Source organism: Lissotriton helveticus, chromosome 3_1 (genome assembly GCF_964261635.1).
Source record: "Lissotriton helveticus chromosome 3_1, aLisHel1.1, whole genome shotgun sequence".
Lineage (NCBI taxonomy): Eukaryota > Metazoa > Chordata > Amphibia > Caudata > Salamandridae > Lissotriton > Lissotriton helveticus.
Window position 1 is genome coordinate 1,976,836,272 of NC_136061.1, and position 25,833 is coordinate 1,976,862,104.

General features: G+C 46.9%; 1 protein-coding gene across 2 annotated transcripts in view; it reads right to left on the reverse strand.

Moving 5' to 3' along the window:
- The window catches only part of LRRK1 (leucine rich repeat kinase 1), a 917,814-nt gene that overhangs the window by 642,281 nt on the left and 249,700 nt on the right, over positions 1-25,833 (reverse strand). For both annotated transcript variants that reach the window (XM_078683102.1, XM_078683103.1), the window contains exon 2: positions 24,194-24,385. In XM_078683102.1, coding sequence (XP_078539228.1) covers positions 24,194-24,260 — 67 coding nt within the window. In that variant the 5' untranslated portion in view covers positions 24,261-24,385. The remainder of the gene's footprint in view (positions 1-24,193; positions 24,386-25,833) is intronic.

Genomic DNA, 25,833 nt, shown 5'->3' on the forward strand with positions numbered 1-25,833 from the left:
AAAGACGCTGATCCTCCCACGACTGTCACGGAAGTTCGAAGCTTCCTAGGAATGGTAAACTATTGTGGCAGATTCATTCGCGATTTGGCCAATTTGACATTGCCGCTGAGAGAACTTACCAAGGATGCTATCCCGTGGAGATGGGGTCCGGAACAAGAAAAGGCGTTTCATGACATCAAGGAAGCGCTGTCCGAGGCAACCACACTTGCGTTCTTCGACCCGAGGAAGCTAACACTCGTGGCTGTGGATGCCGGTCCCACAGGACTGGGCGCAGTACTGATGCAGAGATAGCGAGTGGAGGAAGACTGGACCCCAGTGGCGTTTGCGAGCCGATCGCTCACAGAAACGGAGCAAAGATACTCCCAGATTGAAAAGGAAGCAATCGCGATACATTGGGGCTGTCGCCATTTTCATCTCTATGTCTACGGGAAGCCTTTTGTCGTGGCAACAGACCATAAGCCATTAGTAGCCTTATTCTCTGGAACATCATCTAAGCCTCCTCCGAGAATCGAAAAATGGATGCTACAACTTCAAAACTATAACTGCCGAGTAGAATACCAGCTAGGATCCAAAAACCCAGCTGATTATCTGTCACGCCATCCTCGAGCGGCGACTCGAGAAGAAATGGAGGACGCCGCTGACACAGAGGAATACGTGAGGTGTATCATGCTCGCTCATGCCCACTACCGATATCCATGGAAAAATTGGCGGAAGCCACCCAAAGGGATGACTGTCTCCAGAGAGCCATTGCTGCAGTGCGACATGGCAACTGGCATAAAGCAAAGGAGGAGTGGAAAATTTTGACCAGTGAGGCGCAACGAATCATGGACTGTCTGTATCATGTGAGAGAGGAGCTAAATGAGGATAGCACTGGGTGCCTGCTGAGGGGTCATCGGCTGGTGATACCCTCGTCCTTGACTGACCACGTCGTTCAATTGGCTCATGTCGGCCATCAAGGCATGGTCAAAACAAAATCTCGTCTTCGCACCAAGGTGTGGTTTCCACTAATGGATGACTTGGTTGAATCCACGGTCTGATCATGTGCGGCCTGTCAGACAGCTGGAGAATTGCCTAGACCAGCTCCTGTCGCTGTGGAGCCTCGGCCAAAGTCCCCATGGGAATGTGTCAGTCTCGATTTTGGAAGCCTCCCAGATGGCCGCCACACCCTCGTAGCCATCGACGACCACTCCAAATATCCTGAAGTTGAAATTATCTCCACTCCCAGTGCTGCCGAGGTCATTCCTAAGCTTGAGAAAATAATGGCTGCTCATGGATTGATTAAAGTGTTAAAAACGGACAATGGCCCTCCTTTTCAAGGCCAAGAATTATCCAACTACCTACGGGCTTTGGGCATCCAACATCGCCGAATCACCCCACGATGACCCCAGGCCAATGGCGAAGTAGAATGATTTATGCGAACTCTCAATAAGGTGATCCGAATTGCGCACAACAAGGGGCAATCCCTTGAACTGGCCCTGTTCACATTTCTCAGGAGCTATCGCCAGACACCTCACACCACCACGGGCGTTTCTCCCGGACAGTGGATCATGGGCCGGGTAATCGTAGACTCCATTCCTCACCATCCACAATGGTAGCCTGAGCATCCCAATGATGACCTAGTGGAAGCCCGGCGCAGAAAGAAGCATACTCAGGTCAGCCAACGGAGAAGGGCTAGGGCATCTTGCTTTGTAGTGGGGGACGTCGTACTACTCAAGAACAGGGTCACCAGTGGCAAGTTCCGCCTGCCATATGAGCGAGAGCCGTGGACAGTCGTCAAAGTCAAGGGAACTCTAATAGTTGCTACCAGAGGAAGAGAAACTGTGACTCGGAATGTTTCACACTTCAAGAAGAACCAACCTGGAAATGTCAGTGCCTCTCCCACACTAGTAGACATTGATTCACCCGCCGGAGCCCCAGGCAGGGGTAGTGCCAACGTCAGTGATCTCATGGATGTCTCCATCCCGGCGGACGGACTCTTAACTCCTGACGAAACGCTCAGCCAGGGTCAGGAAGCAGGAAATATGAGTCTTGACACCCCCGGAAGTGAGCAGGAGCACATGACTGAAGAGATCCCACTCAGTCCTGAGGTAGCAGAGATCCCAAGCCGCAGAACCACCCAAGATCGGCTGCGGAGGAATCCGGCGCCCTCCAGTCGCCTGAGAGACTATTTCACGTCAGACTGTTCTGGTTATTTACTTGATTATTTGCAAGAGTTATCATATTGCCGCGGCCGACAATAGGCTGTGAATACTGTCTAAAGACTAATTGTCGGATACAATGACATTTTGTGTTTTTTCTTTGGTTGGGGAGGAATGTTGTGTTTCCGCCTGTGGCGTAACAGGCGTGCCCCGTCATGCTCACGTGATTTTGTATTAATAAAGGACGTCACGTCCGCACGTACGCCAGTTGGTGACGCGGAGTGAACGAGCAAGAAGCAACCCTGTGTCCCGGTCAATTCATTCTAGGCCCTGCCTTACTTGTATAGCACAAATACACCATACAGTTCCCGGCGCCCATCGACCTGGGAACACAACACCCTTATAACACCACTTTTGCCCTCAGAAACCACCATCTCGCATGGTGGCGGCAATAATTCGAGGGCGTCTGTATTTGAAACCTGCTTCTATAATTCTGTCTTGCATTTCTGACTCTCCCCCATTCCCCCCCACACTGTCTGCACAAATCTGTAATCTACAAAAAGGAACACTTTTAAATTCGCACAGGACAATGTCAGCTTCTTTGTAATAAACTTTCATCTCCATTAAAACATTGTAATGCGTTAGACACAAGCCACCATAACCTTCGATCCACATCAAAGTCCTAGATAGGATGAAAATAAGCTGATGGCACGTGAACCTCACTCTTATCAAACATTGCGAGGCAGCAGATAAACTCCCACACTGCTTTCACAAACGCCAACAAGAATTTGCTATTTCAAAAGTCAGCTTTATGACTATATATACTCACCTACTATATACACAGCTTCCCCACAGCACCTCTCAATATATATAGTTAAATTGTTCATTGACGGCCCAAATATAGCTCCTAGTATGTCATACTTGTAGTCCTCTGCCACAGACGGTGACTGGTTGGTACCAAACACTGTCATTAGACTCCGGCTTCTGTGACAAACTATAATGCATGCCCTAAAGTAACTATAACTCGTGTCCCCACCATGCAGTGTTAACAAGGATGTCATTTAAGATGTTGCAGCGATGTTACCAATGAAGTCATAGGCTCTATCTGAGAAAACGAGCTTTAGCAGGCCCACATAGAAGAAATACAAGTCGTGTAGGAGTACTTTTCAGTCATTAGATCAATGATGACATTGAACATGTCATGAGTTTAATGGGGGCCGTGGGGGAAAGCCTTTATCCCCTTGTGGCCCCACCTGCTACCACAGGAGCTGGTATCTTTTTTGTCATTTTTCAGTGGGGTGCCCTGGCTCCCACCCGGAGCACCCCATAGCATATTTAAGGACAGGGTGGGGGGGTGAGCCCCATGGCCCCACAGCCCTGCCATCTCACCTGCCTCCACCTATCCTGGGTGCTGAGAGAGTCGACATTGCTTCCACCTCACAAGAGCAGCTTTTCTTTTGCTCCCATCAGGCGGGAGCAATTCTGTGCTTCCCTGTCAATTTATGTGCTCCCAAACGAGTGAGGAAAAGAAAAGCTGCTGCTACAGGGCGGGAGCATCGCAGGCTGTGCCCCCCCCCACCAAGCCTATCATTCTATTAGTATGTATTCGCACAGCGCTGCTACTCATCTGCAAGGGTATCCAGGCACTATGTTGCTGGGCTCAGTTGAAAAGCCAGGTCTGGAGTCTCTTCCTGAATTCCAAAAGAGAACGCACTGTCGGAGGTGTTGGGGAAGGTCGTTCCAGGACTTGGCGGTGAGGTAGGAGAAGTAACAGCCTCAACTGAAGATTCCTAGGATGCTTGTTTCCAAACCAGGGAGAACCTGGCCTGGCGTTCGGGCTGGACAGGGTCAAGACTGATTTGCATATGGCTGGGTTCAAATTGGAATGGCATGCGGAGCAAAAAAACGATGCATTTAGACCCATATCTCTGTACTGGGATTAATGTATGACATTGTTCTGCATTATGTCCATCAATTGTTCTTTTTGCATTTGTCACGGGTATGCCCAGACGTGGGTCCCTTGCTCTCCATGCCACTGGAAGTCAAGCTATCCTGGCTGATAAAGGTTGAAAACCCGAAATCAGTCTGAGGATGCTTGTTTCCAGTCCAGGCAGGACCTGGCCTGGAAGTTCGGGCTGGACTGTTCCCATTGGGCACAGGGTCAAGACTGATTTGGATATGGCTGAGTTCAAACTGGAATGGCATAGGGAGGAAAAAAAAGATGGATTTAGGCCCAGATCTCTGCGCTGGGGTGCATGTAGGACATTGGTCTGCATTCTGGCCATCAATTGTTCTTTTTGCATTCAACTGAAGATTCAGCAGATGCAGCATGGTATCTGTGCGAGGGCGAGGGAGGCGGAGTGAAGGTCTCTGGAGGGTTGGTGGAAGTTCAGGCAGTGGTTAATGTATGCTGGTCCTTGGTCACGGAGGGCTTTGTAGGCATGTGTCAGCGTCTTAAATTGTCATCTCTTCTGAAGGGGGAGCCAGTAGAGGTCACTGAGGTTAGGGGTGAGGTGGGTTAGTTTGGGCAGGTTTAGGACAAGTCTGGCCGCTGAGTTCTGTATTGCCTGGAGTCCCTTCTTGAGTTGGGAGGTGATTCTTACATACAGTGTGTTGCTGTAGTCCAGCCAGCTAGTGACTAGACTTGAGTGATGGTTTTCCTTCTGCTGATGGGGAGCCATTTGAAGATCCTTCAGAGTATGCGGTGAGTGTGGAAGCAGGGGGGTGGAGACTCTGTTAATCTATTGTTTCGTGGTGAGTTTGCTGTCCAGGATGATGCCAAGGTTGTGGGAGGCATTGTTCCCAAAGATCAGCACTTCGGCTTTGTCAGTGTTGAGCTGCAGACAGCAGGTTTTCATTGTTTTCATCCAGTCAGCGATGCTCGTCATGCAGTTATGGAAGTTGGTCCAAGTTGTGGAGGGGTCTACTGAGAGTGAGAGGATGAGCTGGGTGTTGTCGGCATAGGATATGATGTTGAGGTTGTGGGTTCGGACGATGTCAGTCAGGGGTATCATGTATGTTTTGAAGAGGGTGGGGCTCAGGGATGAACCTTGAGATACAGTGCAGATGGTGCTCTTTGTTTTTGAGGCAAAGGGTGGCAGGCAAATTCTCTGGGTTCGACCTGTGAGAAGGATGCGATCCAGCTGAGGGTGTTACCCTGTATTCCGATTTGGTGAAGTCTCTTGATGAGTGTGGGGTGGGATACAGTGCTGAGAGCTGCTGAGAGGTCAAGATCAGGGCTGATGATTGTCCCGTCTAGGGGGGCACAGATTCAGTCGATGGCGACGATCAGGGCAGTTTCAGTGCTGTGGTTGGTGCAGAAACTGAATTGAAATGTATTGAACAGGTTGTTTCTCTCCAGGTGTTTGGTGAGCTTATGGTGGATGGCCTTCAAGAACTTTGGCTGGGAATGAGAACAGCAAGATGGGGCGGTAGTTCTAGGGTTCGCTGGGGTCGGCGGAGGGTTTCATGAGAGGGACAGGGTATCCTTAACACGCCGCCTATATTTTTTTCGCCTTATTTTGAGAACGGGTCCGAGTCAAAAGTCCTACAGTGTCTGCCCCCACATCTTTATTGATGTGGTGGCTGCCAGTCGGATTTTGTCTTAAGATCTGTCAGCTCTGCAGATCCTGTACAGTGTGAAAGATCTCAATTTTTTACCTTAATATCTCTAAAACTACTGTACTGAATTACACCAAATCACAAAAAGTACGCTTTCTGGACCAAGATCTAACTTGCTGCTAAATTTGCTGTAATTGCATTCAACCATTTTGGCTGTAGTTGTGTCTGACTTTCTTATGGACAAAATAAATAGGAAAAACATGTCTCCAGACCCCTTCCTTTTTCTAGGCCTGTGCTTGACTGGTCACCCACAAACCTTCCAGAAAGGATCCGAGGTGGATGAACTTTTCTTTGGGAATGTTTTGTGAAGATTCGTCAAACTGTGCCAAAGTTATTACAAACCAAAAACATGCTTTTCTTATTAAAAACATGGTCCTAACTATAACTACCCAGTGATGACAGTCACTGAGTAGTTTTTACATGTATAAAAATGTGTGGTAAAGGTCCACACCACACATTGTAAAGGTCAATATGTGGTATTGCATGCATGTTTAAGGCATGTATGATAATGGCAAACATTGCAAAAGACACACAACTGTTTCCTGCACGTATGGCCTTCCACCTGTCAGGAACACTTGTAAGGGCTCTTCCTCAATATTGCCTGACATTGGTCTGGGGAGGACGCCATGTAATGGCACCATGAGAGATAGGTCCTTGACAGGACAGAGTTCTACGAGAATGAGGTCTTTCCTCACCTTTCCTTTTACTAGGTCTTTACAGGATGTCCTTCCTTCTGAATTACATCAATCAGGATGGGGGTAGGGCCACTAACCAGTAAACGTGGCTACCGCTCAACAATTGCAGGCATATTTGGAGGTTTATTTTTACTCCCTAGTTCTCAAAACAAGGTCCTGGCGAGATTACACCTAACACAGAGTGGAAGAAGCAATTGTAATTTTTGAATGAAAGAAGGAGCGAATAGGAAACAAAGTACAACAAATATCAACAATATGGTGTCCTGGTGCTAGACTACTAAAGGAAAACATGGTTTACAGAGGGACATATGCATAGACTATTACTATGTGAGGAGAAAAGTCTTAAAGTGTTTTTTGAATTCCCAGTGTGAGGTAACCTGGTGAAGATGGACCAGCAAGCAGGTCCATGCTTTACATATAGGGTAGCAAAGAAACCACCACCAAGCCTCGGACATCAGAGCCTGGGAAGCAAATGAAGAGAGAGGTGTTGTGTGATTGCAAAGAGTGATAAGGTTGATATAGTTTAAAGAGTCTTAGAAAATCTGGGACAGGACCATTTACTGCGTAATGGCAGAAACAAAGTGCTTTGAAAAGACATCTCTTTTCAATCGTGCACTGGTCTAAAGGCAGCAAGTGCTGTGAGATTTGATCACATTTTTTCAGACCAAGAAGTACTCAAGCAGCCGCATTTTGGATTAGCTGCAAAGACTAGTTTGATTCTTTGGGGAGCCTAGGTAGATTGCATGACTGTTTTCCTTTAGTGCAGTGGAATAAAATGCAATTCCTTCTTCAAGAGCTCCAAAAGAAAAAAAACCAAGGGGAAATTGTTTTAGAAATATGTTCTTGAATGGAGATTTAGAAGTCAAAGGGGACTTAGATGTCTCACAGATTCAACTGGAGGATGCAGTGCTTCCATATCATCAGGCAGCCAAGTAGACTGGGGAGAAGATGAGGAGAGGTATCCTGCTTTAGAAATGGGGAACCAGGTTTGAGTTCTGGACTCAGTGGAATAGCCTGTGATTCTTGGGAAATCCTTTCATCTCTGCATGCCTTAAAAAAACCGTAATGTGATCTGGTACTCATGTAAGGTTCTTTAGCGCTCTTGGGCCAATTTGGTGCTTTATAAAACTGCAACAAAAAAAATCCAAATAGTGGGATTGTAAAAAGTTACAATTTCTGGTTTGGCGAGATTTAGTCTTTCTAACCGAGTTGAAGTTCATCCAATCGGTGATAGAAATCATACACATTTTAAATTTCACCTGACTATAGATTAAATCTTCATAGAATCTGAGCAGGAGTTGTGTATCATCTGTGTAAAAATAAAATTTACAACCAGAAGAGTGAATGATCTCAGCCAGGGGAACAACATACAAGTTAAATAATGTCGGTCTGAAAGCCAAGCCCTGCGGCACACCACAGGAGATGTTTTTTGAGCTCGATCTAAAAGGGTCGATGAGCACTGATTGTACTTGGTCACAGAAAAAAGATGAGATCCTGTCCATGATATGGACTCCCACGCCCACCAACCTAAGCTAGGCCAGTAGAATATTGTGGGAAAATGCTTTAAAGGCTGCAGATAAATATAAAAATATCAACAGTTGTACTGACGTATGGAGGTGGTCTAGTACTCCCACAAGGACTGACTCCGTGCTATATCCCTGCCTGATATAGAATGGGGAATTAAAAAAAAATGGCATTTTTGAGATTCAAGATAAGCAAAGAGTAAACATATGCTTCAAGAATTTGACTAGTACAGGTATCCACGATATAGGCCTATAGTGAGTTAAGAACTGTGGATCAACATCTATTCCTTTTTGCAATGGAAAAACCATTGGTTTCAAAATTGAGGAACGGACCCCCAACTCCAGTAATAGGTTAGAAAGCTTCAGAGAGAAGTGGGGCAAAACAGGAGCCCAAATCCCAAAAATCTACCTGGACAGGGATCAGTGATCCCGACCTTAAGGCTTGTAGCTTAGATACACAAGTTGTTCTTTTATAGATCTGTTAAAGTGTTTTTATTGATTAGAAAAATAATGCCACATTCCATGGTCACTGTATCAATAAACAGAATTAATTTGTGGTCCTCTTGAGGAAGCCGTGTTCAGGATGTTCCGGTCTTTGTAACTTTCAAGGTCCTTTGCTTGAGCTTTTCCTAAAAACCATTCATTAGTTAAACTGAACTGTCTGTTATATTTCTGTATACATAAATGCCACACCATTTCCTTCTTTTGCCTTGTATACCTAGCGGGCTCTACCGGCCATTAAAGGCCCACTCCAGTGTCAAAAGGCCCAAGCCAAAGGCGGGGGCCTTTAGCAAGGGAGCTGGCTCTAAGTCTATTAGAACATTCTACCCCTAGAGGGCAGAATGTTCTAATGACTAAAAACACAGGCCTCTCGAAGCCAGAGGAGGTTTCAATCCCCTTGTGCTCCGGGAGGCCTTTGTTCACAGCAGCATCTGTGAACAAAAACAACATTGGAATCTTGCTCTGCAGGATTTTACCAGCCGGTAGAAGCCCGGAGCATTCCATTGTATTAAATGGAGTGCTCCACATTCAATTCCAGTGTTCTAATACGCAGTAGAAGTCAGTGTTTCTAGATGTATCTTATTGAATGTCTCTTCAATGTTCGAATGTTCATTGGCTTACTAGAATGGTGCATTGCTAGTTCAACCCTATTATGTAACATCTTACCACTGAACATGTGGGTTTTCTGTCTAAAACCCTATAAAACGTGATGTTTTTGAGATACTTGCAGGACCTTTTTAACTCTGCAGACTCTATGCTTGTCTGTCATTTAATGTAAACTTACTATTTTCTGGCTTTCCTTTGGAAGCAGATTATGGCAGACCTCTTGCTAAACTATACTTAGTTCTGGCTACTTACTATCTTTGAAATAGGCCATATTTGATTTTGATTTACTATTGAGACGTGTATTGATTAACTAACCAGTTTTTGCTTTCTACAGTGGTTCTAATATTGAATAAACCCATAAAGTTTAATTTTGACTTCTGTCTCACATACGTTTATTTGATTGGCTTGGTTCAGTCCTATGAAGACTTCGATAGTCCTGCTCCTACACACTGGCCCTCCTAACTATTTTAATTAGAGAGTCAGCCAGTATATAAGCATTTAGAACAGAAGGTGGTTCGCCAGATGTGGCTTACACAGTTTTTTATGCTTTCTCCAAGTGATGAGGGCTAGCAGAATCACAAGAATTTAGAATTTCTTCAATTTAATTATGAAAGAAAAGAGGTTATCACAGAATGATTATGAAATAATGCAGATGTGTGGATTATAAATTGGCCTGTTGAGCTTTTTAACAATGTTGAAAACTTTCTTTGATGTATTTAGTGCTGCATCAGTCTACTTGCTGAAGAAATCAGTTCTAGTATCTTCTTGCAAACGTGCAGTGGGTAGGGTGACCAACTGGCATGGGTGCAAATTCAGGACGGGGAGTGTAAAAATTCAGGACAAAGGGCCAAAATTCAGGACAAAAATTCAGGACAGGAGGTCAAAATTCAGGACAAAACTTCGGGACAAAAGGTACGTTTTACAGACACATCAAAGGAGGTCGCGCAATAGTATATAATTAAGCACATCCATATCCAAACATATTCAACCATTTGCAAACCTGTCCATCATGTATTCTTCCATCCATGATTTCACACATCCATCACTCTTTCACTCATCCATCCATCCACCCTTTCACTCTATCCATCGGTACACTCATCCATCCGCTCTTCCACCCATCCGTCCATCCATTCACTCATCCATCTAGCCTTTTAACCTTTCACCCATCAAGCCATCCTTTAACTTACTCATCCATCCACCCAGTCACTCATCCCTCCACCCATTCACTCATCCATCCATCCTCCCTTTCTCTCCAGCGACCCTTTCATTTAGCCATCCTTCCTTCCACCCATCCAGCAACTCATCCACTCATGAATCCATCCATTGATCCTATCAGTCATCCATCCACCCTTTCACTCCTTCACTCATCTATCCATTCTTTTGTCCATCTACCCTCCCTTTCACTCACTCATCCATCCATCCACCCTTTCACTCATCCGTCGATCCATTCACCCTTTCACTTATCAATTCATCAATCCATCCATCATTTCACTAATCCATCCACCCATTCACTCGCCCATCATCCATCCTATCACTCATCCATCCACCCACCCTTCTACCAATCCATCTACCCTTCCCCCATATATCGATCTTTTTACCTTTTCTCTCATCCATCCTTCCACTCACATCCATCCATCATTTCTCTCCATCCATTCACTAATCTATCCAGCCATTCACCCTTCCCTTCACTTACTCACTCACCCACCGTTTCATATTAATTATGAGTTGAGCCTTTGTCTGCAGAGTTGCAGACAGAAGAGGCTCATCAAGAACGTCACCCCTGCTCTAGTTCCTAACGCAGGGCGTGGGGCAGGAAGTGTTCACCAAGCACTTGCACATAGGCAATCTGAGTCATGCATGATGCACAGTGCCAGGCCATGAGGTGACTCTGACATGGTGTGTTTTCCAGGGCTTTAAGTGGGATGAAAAAACTGGGGGGGTCTCTTCAAAGTGGCTGTGTGATGTACTTAAGGGCGTGGCTTAAAACACCTAAGCTAAAAATCTGTGCTTATTATAGTGTACCGCCAAACTGGTATTTTGGCTCTTGTCATTGTATCCAGATATATAGCACAACAAGTAACGTTACACCTGCAACAAGCCAGAACTATTAGCTTTGTCAATGGTTATTAGTTGCTTTAAAAAAAAAAGGCAGCAATCATAGTGGGGCTAGGGAGCTTGGCAGATGAAGAAGCATGAAGAGAGCTTGCAACACGAGGGAGATAGCAACAGGGAGTGCTGTAGCGGAGCGGGTGAGTATTTGGCAGGGGGAGAAGCACACGAGGGAAAGGGATAAAAAATGCATTCTCTTAAAGCACCTAAAATTAAAAGTGAGTTCACTAAAAGTGAGCAGTGGAAGGCTAGAAGGCAGCCAATCATACAGAGGACAAAGAAGATGGACAGGATGGGACAAGTAAAGACACTGAATAAGAAAAAGTAAATGAGAGAAATAATAAAGCCAGCCAATGGTGAGCTACAGGTGGGCTGTAAGTCCCTGTAAGTTCTTGGAGAGCCCACAATCGGTCTTTTGCATCCAGCCAGATTGTGCTGCATAGTACACTCGATCTAAAAACGCCCAGTCCATCCCAGCCTTTCCATATATAGACCCAAATATAATGTTCATGCAGTTATTAAAATACTCTAGTAACTGGGAAGTGGATGATCAGATTGGATGGGTTGGAAAGTTGGGAAACAAAAGCAGCAGGGAGAAAAAGCTAGGCAGGAGCATGCAAAACAAAATTGACACGCACGTGTGCACCGCATGCTACTGTTCGCACGGATTTTTAAGCACAAAACGTGCCACCGGTGAAAAGTGACAGTGCGATGAGCATTTTCTTGCCATTTACAGAACCCTGCCAAATTTCATGGAATTTTTATTTAACTTTGTAGAATTCCACAGAGTGAAATTCTACGAGTTCTGCCCAGGCCTAGTGGTGAACCGAGTTAGAGTGTCAGCCTTGTCTCAACAGCCTGTGATTCTGGGCAAATAACCTAACCTCTCGGGAACTTATATAGCAGATGCTCATGTAAAGCGCTGCACTGCCTTTGGATCAAGTTTGCGCTGTATATAACTGCAACATAAATAATAAAGCGTCTGGGCACTCCAGTAGTCTTCTGCTCTCCCGCTTTTTTCAAAGTAATGTAAAAGAGAGGCTGGAACTGGGTACCTATTCTGGATTGGGAGAACGACTACCACATTATCGAACCTCCACATCCCGGACGGCTGCCATTACTCTTGACTCAGTAGCCTTTTTTAGGTTTCGCTGGAGGGCGGAGCTCTTAGCTCCGCCTCCAGAGAAATCTCTTGATTTCCAGTAAGGAGAATGGAATACGCCCCCCTGTCCCATTGGCTAGCTCCATAAATGGAGGCTAGCCATTGGAACAGAGATCTGTCCGTCAAGGCCGGACCAGATTCGGGGGCGTTCCCGAGATTTTTTCCCAGGGCGGAGTTACGTAGTCTGTCCATTCCCGCCCCCTCCGTGTGCCTCTCCCGCCCCCTCCCGCCGTCCGTGTCCTCTCCCGCCCCCTCCCGCCGTCCGTGTCCTCTCCCGCCCCCTCCCGCCGTCCGTGTCCACTCCCGCCCCCTCCCGCCGTCCGTGTCCACTCCCGCCCCCTCCCGCCGTCCGTGTCCACTCCCGCCCCCTCCCGCCCCCTCCCGCCGTCCGTGTCCACTCCCGCCCCCTCCCGCCCCCCGTGTCCACTCCCGCCCCCTCCCGCCGTCCATGGATTTACACAGTTCTACCTATGCTCTTTCTTTGTCTCACATTCCTCGTGCTGCCCTCGTCTGTCTTGTTTTCTCAGTAGTTGACTCTTATGGATCGTCTCCAGGCTCAGAAATGTTTTTTTTTTAAATTTTGACCAGCTCTTCATGTATGCTAATGTTCGCTCCCTCTCCTTGGGCTGCAGCTGCCCCCCCCCCTCCCCGCCTCCTGCTTGCCGGGTTCTTTTCTCCCCTGCAGCCCGCGCATCGCTGCTGATCCCTCTCCCCTTGCTTATTCTGATATGCAAACGCTCGCTCCATGGATCGATGTTTTTTTTTACAGCCAGTAACGGGCGTATGCTGCGCACTCGCATCGGTACCCAATTGCTCCTTGTTGTTTCTGGTCTATAATTGTCTTCACTGGTTTACGTTTTGTGTCTGTAAAATCATTGCTCTGTTGTTGCTTGTCTCCTGCTCCCACCCTGTTGTTCGTGCTTGCCCCGTGCCCACTCCACTGTTATTTGTTCTTGTCCCATGCCCCATCCGCCCCCTCCCGCCCCCTCCCGCCGTCCGTGTCCACTCCCGCCCCCTCCCGCCCCCTCCCGCCGTCCGTGTCCACTCCCGCCCCCTCCCGCCCCCTCCCGCCGTCCGTGTCCACTCCCGCCCCCTCCCGCCCCCCGTGTCCACTCCCGCCCCCTCCCGCCGTCCATGGATTTACACAGTTGTACCTATGCTCTTTCTTTGTCTCACATTCCTCGTGCTGCCCTCGTCTGTCTTGTTTTCTCAGTAGTTGACTCTTATGGATCGTCTCCAGGCTCAGAAATGTTTTTTTTTTAAATTTTGACCAGCTCTTCATGTATGCTAATGTTCGCTCCCTCTCCTTGGGCTGCTCGGTACCCAATTGCTCCTTGTTGTTTCTGGTCTATAATTGTCTTCACTGGTTTACGTTTTGTGTCTGTAAAATCATTGCTCTGTTGTTGCTTGTCTCCTGCTCCCACCCTGTTGTTCGTGCTTGCCCCGTGCCCACTCCACTGTTATTTGTTCTTGTCCCATGCCCCATCCCTCGTCCTCGCTTGGCTGGTGCCCCTTCCACATTCTTCCTTTCCTGTTGTTTGTGCTTGCCCCGTGGTCCTCTTTGCTTGTCCTTTGTTTCAGCTTCTGCCGTCCCCTTACCCGCTCTCAGTTTGTTGCTCGCCCTCCCCTGATGTTGCTTGCCCCTCTTTCACCTATCCTATCCCCCCCACAGTACTCCTGCCAGAAAAAAGTGCTAAGATGCGGCTAGCACAGGCTACATCATATAACTTGTTCCTAGCTTTCAGCCGTAGCTTTGTCAATGTCTTCTTTTTTTTTGGTGGCTTATTGCGCAATTCCCCACAACAACGCACTTTGCACTTATATTGTTTTTTTAATTCATTGTTTTCAGACGGCACAGCTCCCAGCTGCTCCTGCTCATTTGTTAATTGTTTTGTGATACCACTGCTTCCAACTGAATGTGTCTTCGGCACTGCTCCCACCCATACTGCTTATAAATTGTCTATTTGTTTAGTCTTTTATGTGTGTCCATTTATCTAGCCATGTATTTATCTAGTTACTTATCGATTATGTATTACAAATCGTTAATGCATGTACCTTTAATTGTTGTATATGAAGTCAATCTACTATTCATGTTTTTTCTTGAAATCGTCATGCATTGATTTAAGTCGAAATCTCCTCATAGAAGTTTCTATTTAGACTGTGTGAGTAGGGCAGCTAAGTTGTTATTGCCAAATTGTGGAATACAGCTTTGTTTTCAGCTACGTTAAGTTTAAAAAAATGATTATTCAATATTTGTACTGGTGACAGGGTGCATAAAAAACATAGTCATGCTTGTGTGTTTGCATGCATCTTTGTAAGGAAGCAGAACATTGAAAGTGTCTGTGAGAAGGGGGTAAGAAAAAGAGGGAAGTGAGCAGGAGAAGGCAGTGAAAGAGAGGTTAAGTGTGTGAGAAGGCAAAGTAAGCAGGAATTGTTAGAAAAAGGAAATTTGAAAGACGAAAGGCTGCGTGTCTGTGAGTATGTGTGAGAGGAGCATTTCAATGAAAGAGCGGGGTGTAATGGTACATACGAGTCGGAATGGGTGGGTAAAAAAATTGTGTGGCACAGAGATGAATATTTGATGGATGGTTTTGAGAATGTTACCTATAAGTAGGCTTTCCTGTTTTCAGTTTTTATTTTTGGTCAATTCTGGTGGGTTTTTTCCCAGTGTTTTCCAGTGATTTCAATACCTTACAAACAAGCATTTACAATGCAACGGTTTCGCCTTTGGAAAAGTTAGAGCTATTGGCAATGTAAAGGACAATGCCATTTATTTATCTGTTTTCAAAACCAACACATAAATACAAATGTTGTCATTTACAATGCCAATAGCTCAAACTTTTCCAAAGGCGAAACCGTTGCATTGTAAATGCTTGTTTCACTTTTTACTGAATACATTTTCAGCTACAAGTATTGGTAGCAGCTGGAAACAAAATAGGATGGCCGGTCTGAATAGTATGACAATCCTGTTAGAGACATCATTATTAAATGCAAAGGACTTCGTTTGCTTTCTGTGTGGCTAAATGTAATATTGTTGCTTAAAAGCAGGTTCCGTTTCTTGTTGAAAAGAGACGTGCTTGCATTCCAACCCAAGACCAGACTGCCCCATTGACATTCTGTATGTGGCAATTAGCCTACATACTGAATGACAATGGGCGGGTGGGGCTGCTCTTGAGCTCGGGGAGGAGTGCGAGGCGCCAGCATCAAGGGGGTGTGAGGCCTCTCACAGGGGAGCAGCGCTGCTCCCCTGTGATGGCTAAAATTACGGACAAAAGGCGTCCGTAAAAGGGATCCTCACGGACAACGGACGTGAGGCCCAATTTACGGACTGTCCGTGAAATTTACGGACGGTTGGTCACCCTAGCAGTGGGTTTAAATACAGTTTTCTTTTAAGTCCGTCACTGTGCAATGGAGTCTCCATTTACATAGAGGATGTTTGTACTTTCATTTTCCATCTTTTAGGGCCTGATTCACAAAGGACCTCCACACTCAAGGAGGAGGCCCGCAGTCATGGGGGAGTCTCCACACTCAGGGCTGAATCTCCGCAATGATTCTCACTGCAGAGATTCCACCTAGAGTGCAGAGACTTCCCCATGACTGCGGGGCCTGCATCACAAATGCGATGGCCCTTTGTTAATCAGGCCTTCAGTGTCTGAGAATAGAGGAGAAAAGGGTTTGGAACGTTTAGATTTGTGCGTTTTTAAAGAAACGATGGAGCCAAGAGCCTGTTCTATGCATTAGGAGCAGTAGTATTAGCAGCTATTTTGTTAGTTGATATTGGAATATTTTCTTTTAAAGATGGCTCTATCTTCTAAACTTAAATATTTGCCCATTGTCTTTTTAGGCCAGGGTTAAATGAATTTTTTGAGCGGAAACAAAAAAGGGTAGCATAATATTCTAATCAGACTAATGAGACGTGTAAAAAGGTCAAAATGCATAAGGGGCAAAGAGTAGATCAATCATGTGACCTTTAATGTGAATAGAACTGTATACAAATGGACTTAAATTTATATTGAAACAAAAGGCACTTTATAGACTAACAAGACTAAGTTTGGAGTCTGGTAAAAAGGGAAATAGCTAATGAACATGTTACTTAACTTTGGTTACTACTTACATGGTAAAGACTCTATCTAATAGCATATTCCTTACCTTAGAATTATCCCCAGGTGTCAGACTGGATCAGGAAATGTTTTGTGAGCAGTATCCTTCGTGCCGGTAGATGGTGTCGTTTGGCTCCGCATGGCATCGTCCCCGCTAGAAGTGATGTTTGAGGTTCCTCTATAGGCACAACCCTGGCGCGCGGACGTCAGTTACTTTTCGCAACTTTACACATGAGAAGTGGGGAGGGGACCACACTGACCACTGGTGTGGAAAACTAGGGTCGTAAAAAGCCCTGTCCCTAGAAATCCATTTGCAGAGCGGAGGGGATGGGTGGGTTGGTAAGGAATCTGCTGTAATATAGAGTCTCTACCAGAGAAGGTGTTACCGAAGTTAAGTAACTTATTCATCTGATAGAGAATTCTAGCCACAGATTCCTTACCTTAGAATAGGCACCCAAGCAATACACCCCCCTTCCCGGAATGAGGGTCTGCAGACCAATTTCACAATAGGAAGAAGTGCATGAGCGTAAGGGCAACATGCCCATCCCCACGGGCCTGACTATCCAGACAGCAGTGTTTGTTAAACGTGTACAGGGAAGCCCACGTTACTGCCTGGTAGATGTCCAGGACCAGAACTCTGCATGCTAATGCTGTGGTTGCAGCATTAGCTCTGGTGAAATGATAACGCAAACACTCAGGAGGTTTAGCAATTCGGGCTAGACTGTTCCCATGAGGAACAGGATCAAGACTGATTTGCATATGGCCAGGTCTAAACTGAGGTGGCATGGTGAGCAAAAGAATGATGGATTTAACCCAGATCTCTTGACTGGGGTTGTATGTTTTGATTTGTTCTGCATTCCGTCCATCAATTGTTTGTATTTTGCTTCCTCGCCTTAAGTGCGCCGGGTATGCCCAGACGTGGGTCCCGGGCTCACTGTGCCACTGGATTCAAGCTATCCTGGCTGAAGAGGGATGAAACACCAAAACCGGTCCTAGGATGCTTGTTTCCAATCCAGGGAGGATCTGGCTTAGCAGTTCGGGCTAGACTGTTCCCATGAGGCACAGGGTCAAGATTGATTTGTATATGGCCAGGTCTAAAGTGGGGTGGCATGGTGAGTAAAATTATGATGGATTTAACCCAGATCTCTTGACTGGGGGTGAATGTTTTGATTTGTTCTGCATTCCATCTATCAATTGTGTGTCTGTTACTTCTTAGCCAATCCGTAGCAGATTTTGATGCAAAGCACGATCCATCTGGAGATAGTCCCCTTCTGCACAGGCTTGCCCTTCTTCGCTCCAACATACCCCACAAAGAGTTGGTCATTCATCCAGAACTCTTGTGTTTGGTTAAGGTAGAATGACAACACTCTTTTTGGGTCTAAAATAGAGGAGTCGCTCGCCTTCCTTTGAGTGATGAGGTAGAGCATAAAAAGTAGGCAGAGTGATGGTTCAGCCTACATGAAATGGAGTGACCACTTTTGGAAGAAAAGAAGCCCGCGTACGAAGCACCAGCTTGTCTGGCAAGATGTTAGGATAAGGAGGCTTGGATGACAAGGCCTGAAGCTCACTTGACCCTCCGGGCAGATGTTAAAGCTACGAGAAAGGCTGTCTCGGTGGTAACAATTTTGCAGAGGCTCAAACGGAGCACACATACGGAAAGTGAGGACAAGATTGAGGTCCTAATGGGGCATAACAAAAGGAGTGGGAGGAGACATATATTGCAAACCTTTCAAAAACCTATGTACAATAGGAGATTGGAAAAGGGAAGGTTGATCATTCAATCGAAGAAAAACAGAGATTGCGGAAAGGTATCACTTAACAGTGCCCAGAGCAAAGGTCTGCTGGGCAAGGGAAAGAGCAAACAGGACAACCTGAGAAAGGGGGGCACAAAGGGGATAAATACTGCTGTCTGTACACCATGGCACAAATCTTACCCAACAGCAGGTGTAAACCATCTTGGTAGAGGGAGCCTGGCTGCCAAGATAACGTTACAGACTTTGGGCGGAAGGTCGAAAGCTGTTAACTGTTGCCACTCAGTCTCCACAGAAGAAGGAAAAGCATCAACAGGTTCGGGTGGAGAACCATCCTCTGGTGCTGCAACAGAAGATCCTCCCAAAGGGGCAGCCTGATCAGAGGACTGGTGTTCATGTTCAACATCTCCGGAGACCAGACTTTCCTTGCCCTGTCCCTAGTCACAAGAATGACTTGGGCCTGTTGGATTTTGACCTTCTTGAAAACGCTGGGCAGGAGTGGTATAGGCGGAAAGGTGTACAGGTGGCCTGAGCTCCACTTGAGATGAAAATAGTATCTGAATGAGAGACACCTTGGAAATTCCAGCACACAGAACTGCTGACATTGCGAGTTCTCTGCAGTCGGGAACAGGTCTAACCAAGGCTATCCCCTATGCAGAAAGAGAGCTAGCACCACCTCCGAACGAAGATCTCATTCGTGATCAGCTAGGCATCTTCAACGGAGTTTGTCCGATCTGGCGTTCAGAGAATCCACCAGATGTTGAACCACCAGTGATATGCCCTGCAGTTCCAGCTATGTATAGAGGCGCAGAGCCTCTTGACAAAAGGTCTACGGCTTCACCTCGCCCTGCTTATTGAAATACCACATGGCAGAGCTGTTGTCCATGAACACTTGCCCTAGCCATCTCTGGATGGTGGGCAGAAAGGCTTTCAATGCCAAATCGGTTTGCTCGGAGCTCCAATAGGTTGATGTGGAGTCTGGATTCCACCGGAGACCAGAGTCCTTTGATCTCCACCTCTCCCAAATGGCCACCCCATCCCAGGAGAGACATCTCTCAGCAATGTCAGATCTGGTTGGAGCAGGGAGAGTGGCGTGCTGCGGACCCAATCGTGATTCGTAAGGCACCGCTGCATGTCCTTTGCAGTTCCCTCCGAGATCTGGACCATGTTGGAGAGATTCCCCTGATGCTGCGCCCACTGGAACTTCAGGTCCCACTGCAAAGTCCACAAATGCCAATGAACATGTGTCACAAGCAGGATGTAGGAGGAACTGAGGCCCAGCAGCCTCAGAGTCAATTTCATCGAATTCAAGGATAGAGACAAACATCGATATCATAGCCTGAATATCCTGGACTCGGCCTGAAACTGCACCGTGTCCAGATAAGCTAAGATAAAAATGGAGTGTCTGAGAGGGAGTCAGGTGTGATGGGCTGGGGCAAACCCGCCTTCAACAGCCAGTCGTTGAGTTAGGGAAAGACTGGCACCCCTGATCTCTGCAAATGAGCTGCAACCACTGCCAGCACCTTGGTCAACACCCCGTGTGGCGCTTGTGAGGCCAAAAAGGAGCACAGTGAACTGAAAATGCTTGTGGCCCACTGTGAACTGAAGGCAACGCATGTGGGCAGGCAGGGCAGGAATATGCAAGTATGCATCCTACAAGTCCAACACCACCATCCAGTCTCCATGGTCCAGGGCAGACAGGACCTGAGCAAGAGTAAGCATCCTGAATTTCCACTTCTTGGGGAAGAAATTGAAAGCACGCAGGTCGAGGATAGCATGAAGGCCTCCGTCCTTCTTGGGAACCAGAAAGCAGCGGTTATACCAATCACAACCTTCTGGCACATGCACTTGCTCTATGGCTCCTATGGCCAAAAGAGCCATCACTTCAGGTGGAGAACAGACATGTGGTCCTCCATCAGCCTGTCATAAGTAGGTGGCATGAAGGGAGGGGCTGTCTCAAAGGGGAGTGAGTAGCTCCTACAGACAATTTGCAAAACCCACTTGTCCGATGTTATGGACTGCCAGCAGGGCAGGTGATGGCGAGTCCTTCTGCCCACTAGGTGCCCATGATGGTAAGAGGGCAAACCAGGAGGGTTTGGAGACTGCAGCTGCAGGGGAGTTGGTGGACTGACCCGACCACTGGCCACCTGACCCACAGGACCTGCAGGAACAGCGTCCGTGACCCAGCAGAAGCTGGAAAGCTTGCATGCCTTGGTGGTTGGGCAAGTAAAGACTAGGTTGCATGCCCCTTCAGTGGCCATGAAATGAGCAAATGGTGGATTGAAGGTGACAAGGGGCCACAGAAAGGTCTAAGGACCTAGATGTAGCCCTGCTGTCCTTAAAGCGCTCCAGTACCAAATTCGCCTTCTCTCCGAAGAGACGGGGCCAGCAAAGGGCATGTCCAAAGGGGAGAACTGGACTTCTCCAAAAAAGCCAGTCATCCTCAACGTGGCGTGGCATCGCAGGGCCACTTTCGACAAAACTGCTCTGCCTAGTAAATCAGTGATATCCAGTCAACAGCGGATGGTGAACTTAGCTGCATCCCTCCCATCGGCAACTGCTGGGGAAAGAACAGCCCGGGCCTACTCCGCGACAGTTGGCAACACCTGTGCAACTGTATCCACAGAACGAGGGAATAGTGGCCCAAAAGGCACATGGTTCTCACAGACCACAGTGCTAGGATAGTGGAAGAAAACATCTTCCCATGATTGTCCAGCCTTTTGGATTCCGTGTCCAGGGATGTGGTAGGAAATGTGCCAGGATTTACATGGGATGTGGAGAATTCGACCACCAAGCTCTCCGGTGTTGGGTGTCGATTGAGAAAATTTGGGCCCCTGAAATGGGGTACTGGCAGCGGGCAGTCATCCTGTTCACAGGAGCCAGTGTTGGGCTTGGACCAAGTCCCAAGCAGGTGTCAGTAAGTGCCTCATTACAAGAGAGAAGAGGTTTTGATGGGGATAATCCTGGCTGAAGCACTTCCGTCAAAACATTAGCCTTGACTGCCACCGAGGGCAAGTTAAGGTCCCGGACCTCAGGCACCCTCTGCACCACCATTGCAAATAAAGCTCCCTCCTCCGTATCCATGGTAGGGGGAGAAAGCATGTCAGTGTCTGGAGAAGTGTCAATGTCCACTGGCTTCACCAAGATCCTCACATCAGTCTATTTGTTCCTTATAAGGCTGGTATTCCTCAGGGTCCAGTGATCCCTCCCAATCCTCCCCGAGTCTTAGCCCATAAGAATAGGGTTTAGGCTCTGGCCTGGAAGGAATAGCTCCAAATGGCGCTGGCATTGGACGGTGCCCCTCTGGCTCCTTGTCAGACTCTGGATGAGAATGCGGATGTCACCGCAGGTGATCCCTGCAGTGCAGTGAGCATTGGCCCCGGGATCGGTGTCAGGCAAGGTTGAGGTGGCGTGACCAGTGCCGATCCGGATCCATCTGTGCATCCTTGGGGTCTGACTAGCTCCAGAGCCGCCGGCATGGAACAATAGGGGCCATTCCCAAACCTGTGGGGCACAAATACACGCCAGAGGGAACGGGCTGCCCAAAGATAAGATACAGGGCCTCATAAGACTCTCTTAATTGGGCAAGGGTCACGCCATCTCCCAGAAACTCGCAGAGTTGACCCAGGCATTGGCTTAACCGCAGAGCCAGGCCTCGAGTGGCGACTCTCCATCGTTGGCCTATGGATTATGTGAAGGAGCAGCACGCTTTGACGACTTCTTTTTATGGGAGGACTTTGAGTGCAACGACAGCCTTGGTCTCCGGGACCACTCTTGGGACATTCTTCTCAACCGGGAGCTCGATCACTGTGCCGCCATAAGTTTGAGAGATCGCTCCCTCGAGGCCTTCGGGTGCATGGGGTGGCAGTCTGAGCAAGCATTCGGGTCCTGATCACTCTCAAGGCATCAGAGGCATACAAGGTGCGGGTCCGTCACGGACATCTGTTGGTAATGGCGCTGTAGGGCTTGAAGCAAGCCTTCTTGGATGAAATCCCTGCCACACCAGGAGGTAAACCTCAATGAAGACATCAATAAAACGTAAAAAAAAAAACCTAGTCAAAAATTACTAAGGGGTAGCTCTTCCCGGATTTGCACTGGCTGGTGGGGAAAGAAAACAACTGATGTCAGCACACCTTGGTGCCGCCTATATAGGTACTGTAAATTTCCATTACGGCATGGACAATACCACACAGAGCCGAAAGATGTCACCTACTGGCGTATATGGGGTACTGCTCACAAAAAATGTCCAGATCCAGTCTGATGGCTAGGGATAATTCTGAGGTAAGGAATCTATGGCTAGAAGGCTCTATCAGATAAAAGGATTCCAGCACTCATGAAGATAGGGGCATCCAAAGGTTGAATTTGAAAAGATTTACAAAAGATAGTGTTCATACCTCCACCTGTATTCAGTAGGAGGTCAGACCTAATGATAGAATAGTCTTAGAGGAGGGTCATAAGCACATCAATATGGGAGTGCTTTTTAAGCCACGTTTATGTCACAAACAAAAAATGCAATTGTTCACCTATAATAAATCACGACCATACCGTGCTTCACCATCTATCTGGCATCAATAAGTGCACAGTGAACGCACTGCGTATTTAGATTTGGAGAAGCTTAATTAAATGACTGAGTTGAGAACAGCATTGTCCTAAGCTTGTTAGCTATGCCTCTGTAAGAGGAAATTGAAGCCTGAATTATCTCAAAGAATTAAGGGTCAGTCGTATCTCGAATAATGGGGCATGATTTTTGATCTGATTTTACTGGAGCATATTTGTCTGGGAAACAGAATTATAGAGTAATCTATAGAGGCACAGAGGTGAAGATGAATGCTAGCAATTCATCTTTGGCGGCTGGACTTAACTTAAAACGGCCAGCACCCTATGTCCTGAGGCCAGTGAAGCACAGATATGCTTGACTTAGACAGGAGTTTGGGGGGACAGCGATGCACAAGCTGTGCTCACCCGCAGCATGTCCTCAACATCGACCTGTTAAAACATGACCTAAACATGAGAGGATGCGACCAAAAATGTATAAAATAATGGGGTAAGACAAATATACTCATCGTCCCCCAGCAATGTCTACATTGCATTGGACACTCTTTCCCAAGGCAAGGCTACAAGGAACATAAATAATAGTTAAAATAATAGTGAACAAGAATAACACACAAAAAACAATAAAAGCCAAGATCTCGGCAAACACAAGTCTGACTTAGCCCTGTGGGATATGAGAACAAGCACCACATCTAAAAACAAGGCAATCAGAAAGAGTCCATTCTATTCAAACAGCACAGAGGCCAAAACAATGTAGTGAAAACCACTTCCTATATTATAGTAGTTCCTCCTGAATCAGGGCTTGCTGAATGTATCACTGTTTATCTGCACACTCCCACAAAATCTTGGAGGCCTCTGGCCGCTGCTGCGGCAGACTCCTGGCCAACCCTGCAAGCTTAAGCGAGTGACTTGAAAAGAAGCAAAGCGCACTTTGACGAGCAGGAAAGGATGTGGTTCCCATAGCCTTTTGTGGAACAAGGTTATAGTAACATTTCTATTATAGCATGTTAACCAAAACCTTAAATAGGTGTCCCTCACCACAAGAGTGCTTCTCTTCGACATCTTCTACCTTATCACACCCAAGCATCAGCAGAGAATGGCCTCAAGGTTGTCAGTTTCTACAACGGTCTATCATTACAATGAGAAACAGAAAGTTGACAGACTCAGAATTCTTAACAAATCAAGTAACAGCCTTGCCACAGTTCCTGAAGTCATGCAATAATATAGCGCTGCAGTCAGCTGCTAGGGCCCTGAACTCGAGTTATAGCCCAGAGCAGCAGGCAAACATTGGAATGTTGCATCAGAAGGCCCAAGTCACTCTACTGTCTCCAATGGAGTTCTCAGCGTTCCAATGAGCTGGTGATTCTTAAGTTTACAGAATAATTTATAATTGTTTCTAAAACAAACATATCTAAAAAGGAGTTTGTTTTGTTTACCATCATGTTGATCCATATTGCTCCCTTGAGAGTCCTCTGATTGTTCGACGCCCACACACCAGTACATTCTGAGACGTTGTTTGTTGTGGCCCACTCAAGAAGAGCCTTATTTTCACAACATGTAAAAGCGAATGGCAAATTCAAATTGTGTCGTCTTCTGTTGGATATGGCCAGTTACAGTTGACGTCTCCACTGGAAGAGAGAGAGAAAAAATGAGAACTATTATCAAAATAAGTACAATTGCACATGTCACTCTATCACTAGTTTCAAACAAGCATTGTCAAAGCTTATACAAGAGCTACTGGCTTTCCCAATTTGCTTTAGCCATGTTGTACACCAGCAGGGCTGCTATTTAGCATGGCTAAAAGTTAGTGGCATAGAGGAGAGTGGCGTGGAGAGGAGGAGAGTGTCAGAGTGGATTGGTGTAGAGTGGAATGCCGTGGATTGGAGTGGATTAGAGTGTCGTGGAGTGGATTAGTGTTGGGGAGTGGATTAGAGAGTCGTGCAGTGGAGTAGAGTGTGGTAGAGAAGAGTGTCGGGGAGTAGAGTGTCGGGGAGTAGAGTGTCGCGGAGTAGAGTGTCGGGGAGTAGAGTGTCGGGGAGTAGAGTGTCGGGGAGTAGAGTGTCGGGGAGTAGAGTGTCGGGGAGTAGAGTGTCGGGGAGTAGAGTGTCGGGGAGTAGAGTGTAGTAGAGTAGAGTGTAGTAGAGTAGAGTTTAGTAGAGTAGAGTTTAATAGAGTGGAGTGAAGTAGGCTGTTGTGGAGTAGTGTCATAGTGTTGAGTGACGTACAGTAGGTTGTCAGAGTAGAGTGTCACGGAGTGGAGCAGTGTGTTGTGGAGTCGAGTAGAGTGTCATGGAGTAGAAGGTCACAGAGTTGAGTAGAGTGTCGTGGAGTAGAGGGTCATGGAGTGGAGTAGTGTGTTGTGGAGTCAAGTAGAGTGTCGTAAAGTGGAGTGGAGTGGAGTGTCGTAGAGTAGAGTGGAATAGAGTGTTGTGAAGTAGAGCGTTGTAGAGTAGTTAGTCATATAGTGTCATGCAGTAAAGTGTCGTAGAGTGGAGTTGTGTGTCATAGAGTGGAGTTGTGTGTCAGAGTAGAGTTGTGTGCCAGAGTGGAGTTGTGTGTCAGAGTAGAGTTGTGTGTCAGAGTAGAGTTGTGTGTCAGAGTGGAATTGTGTGTCAGAGTAGAGTTGTGTGCCAGAGTAGAGTTGTGTGCCAGAGTAGAGTTGTGTGTCAGAGTAGAGTTGTGTGTCAGAGTAGAGTTGTGTGTCAGAGTAGAGTTGTGTGCCAGAGTGGAGTTGTGTGTCGTAGAGTGGAGTTGTGTGTAGTAGAGTGGAGTTGTGTGTAGTAGAGTGGAGTTGTGTGTAGTTGAGTGGAGTTGTGTGTCGTGGAGTGGATTGGAGTGCTGCAGAGTTCCGTGGAGTAGAGTGCAGTGGAGTAGAGTTCTGCTGAGTAGAGTGCCGTGGAGTTGAGTGCCGTGGAGTAGAGTGTCGCGGAGAAGAGTGTCGCGGAGAAGAGTGTCGCGGAGAAGAGTGTCGCAGAGAAGAGTGTCGCAGAGAAGAGTGTCGTAGAATGTTGTAGAGTAGTGTCGTGGAGTAGAGTACATTGTCGCAGAGTAGAGTGTTGTAGAGTATAGCAGAGTG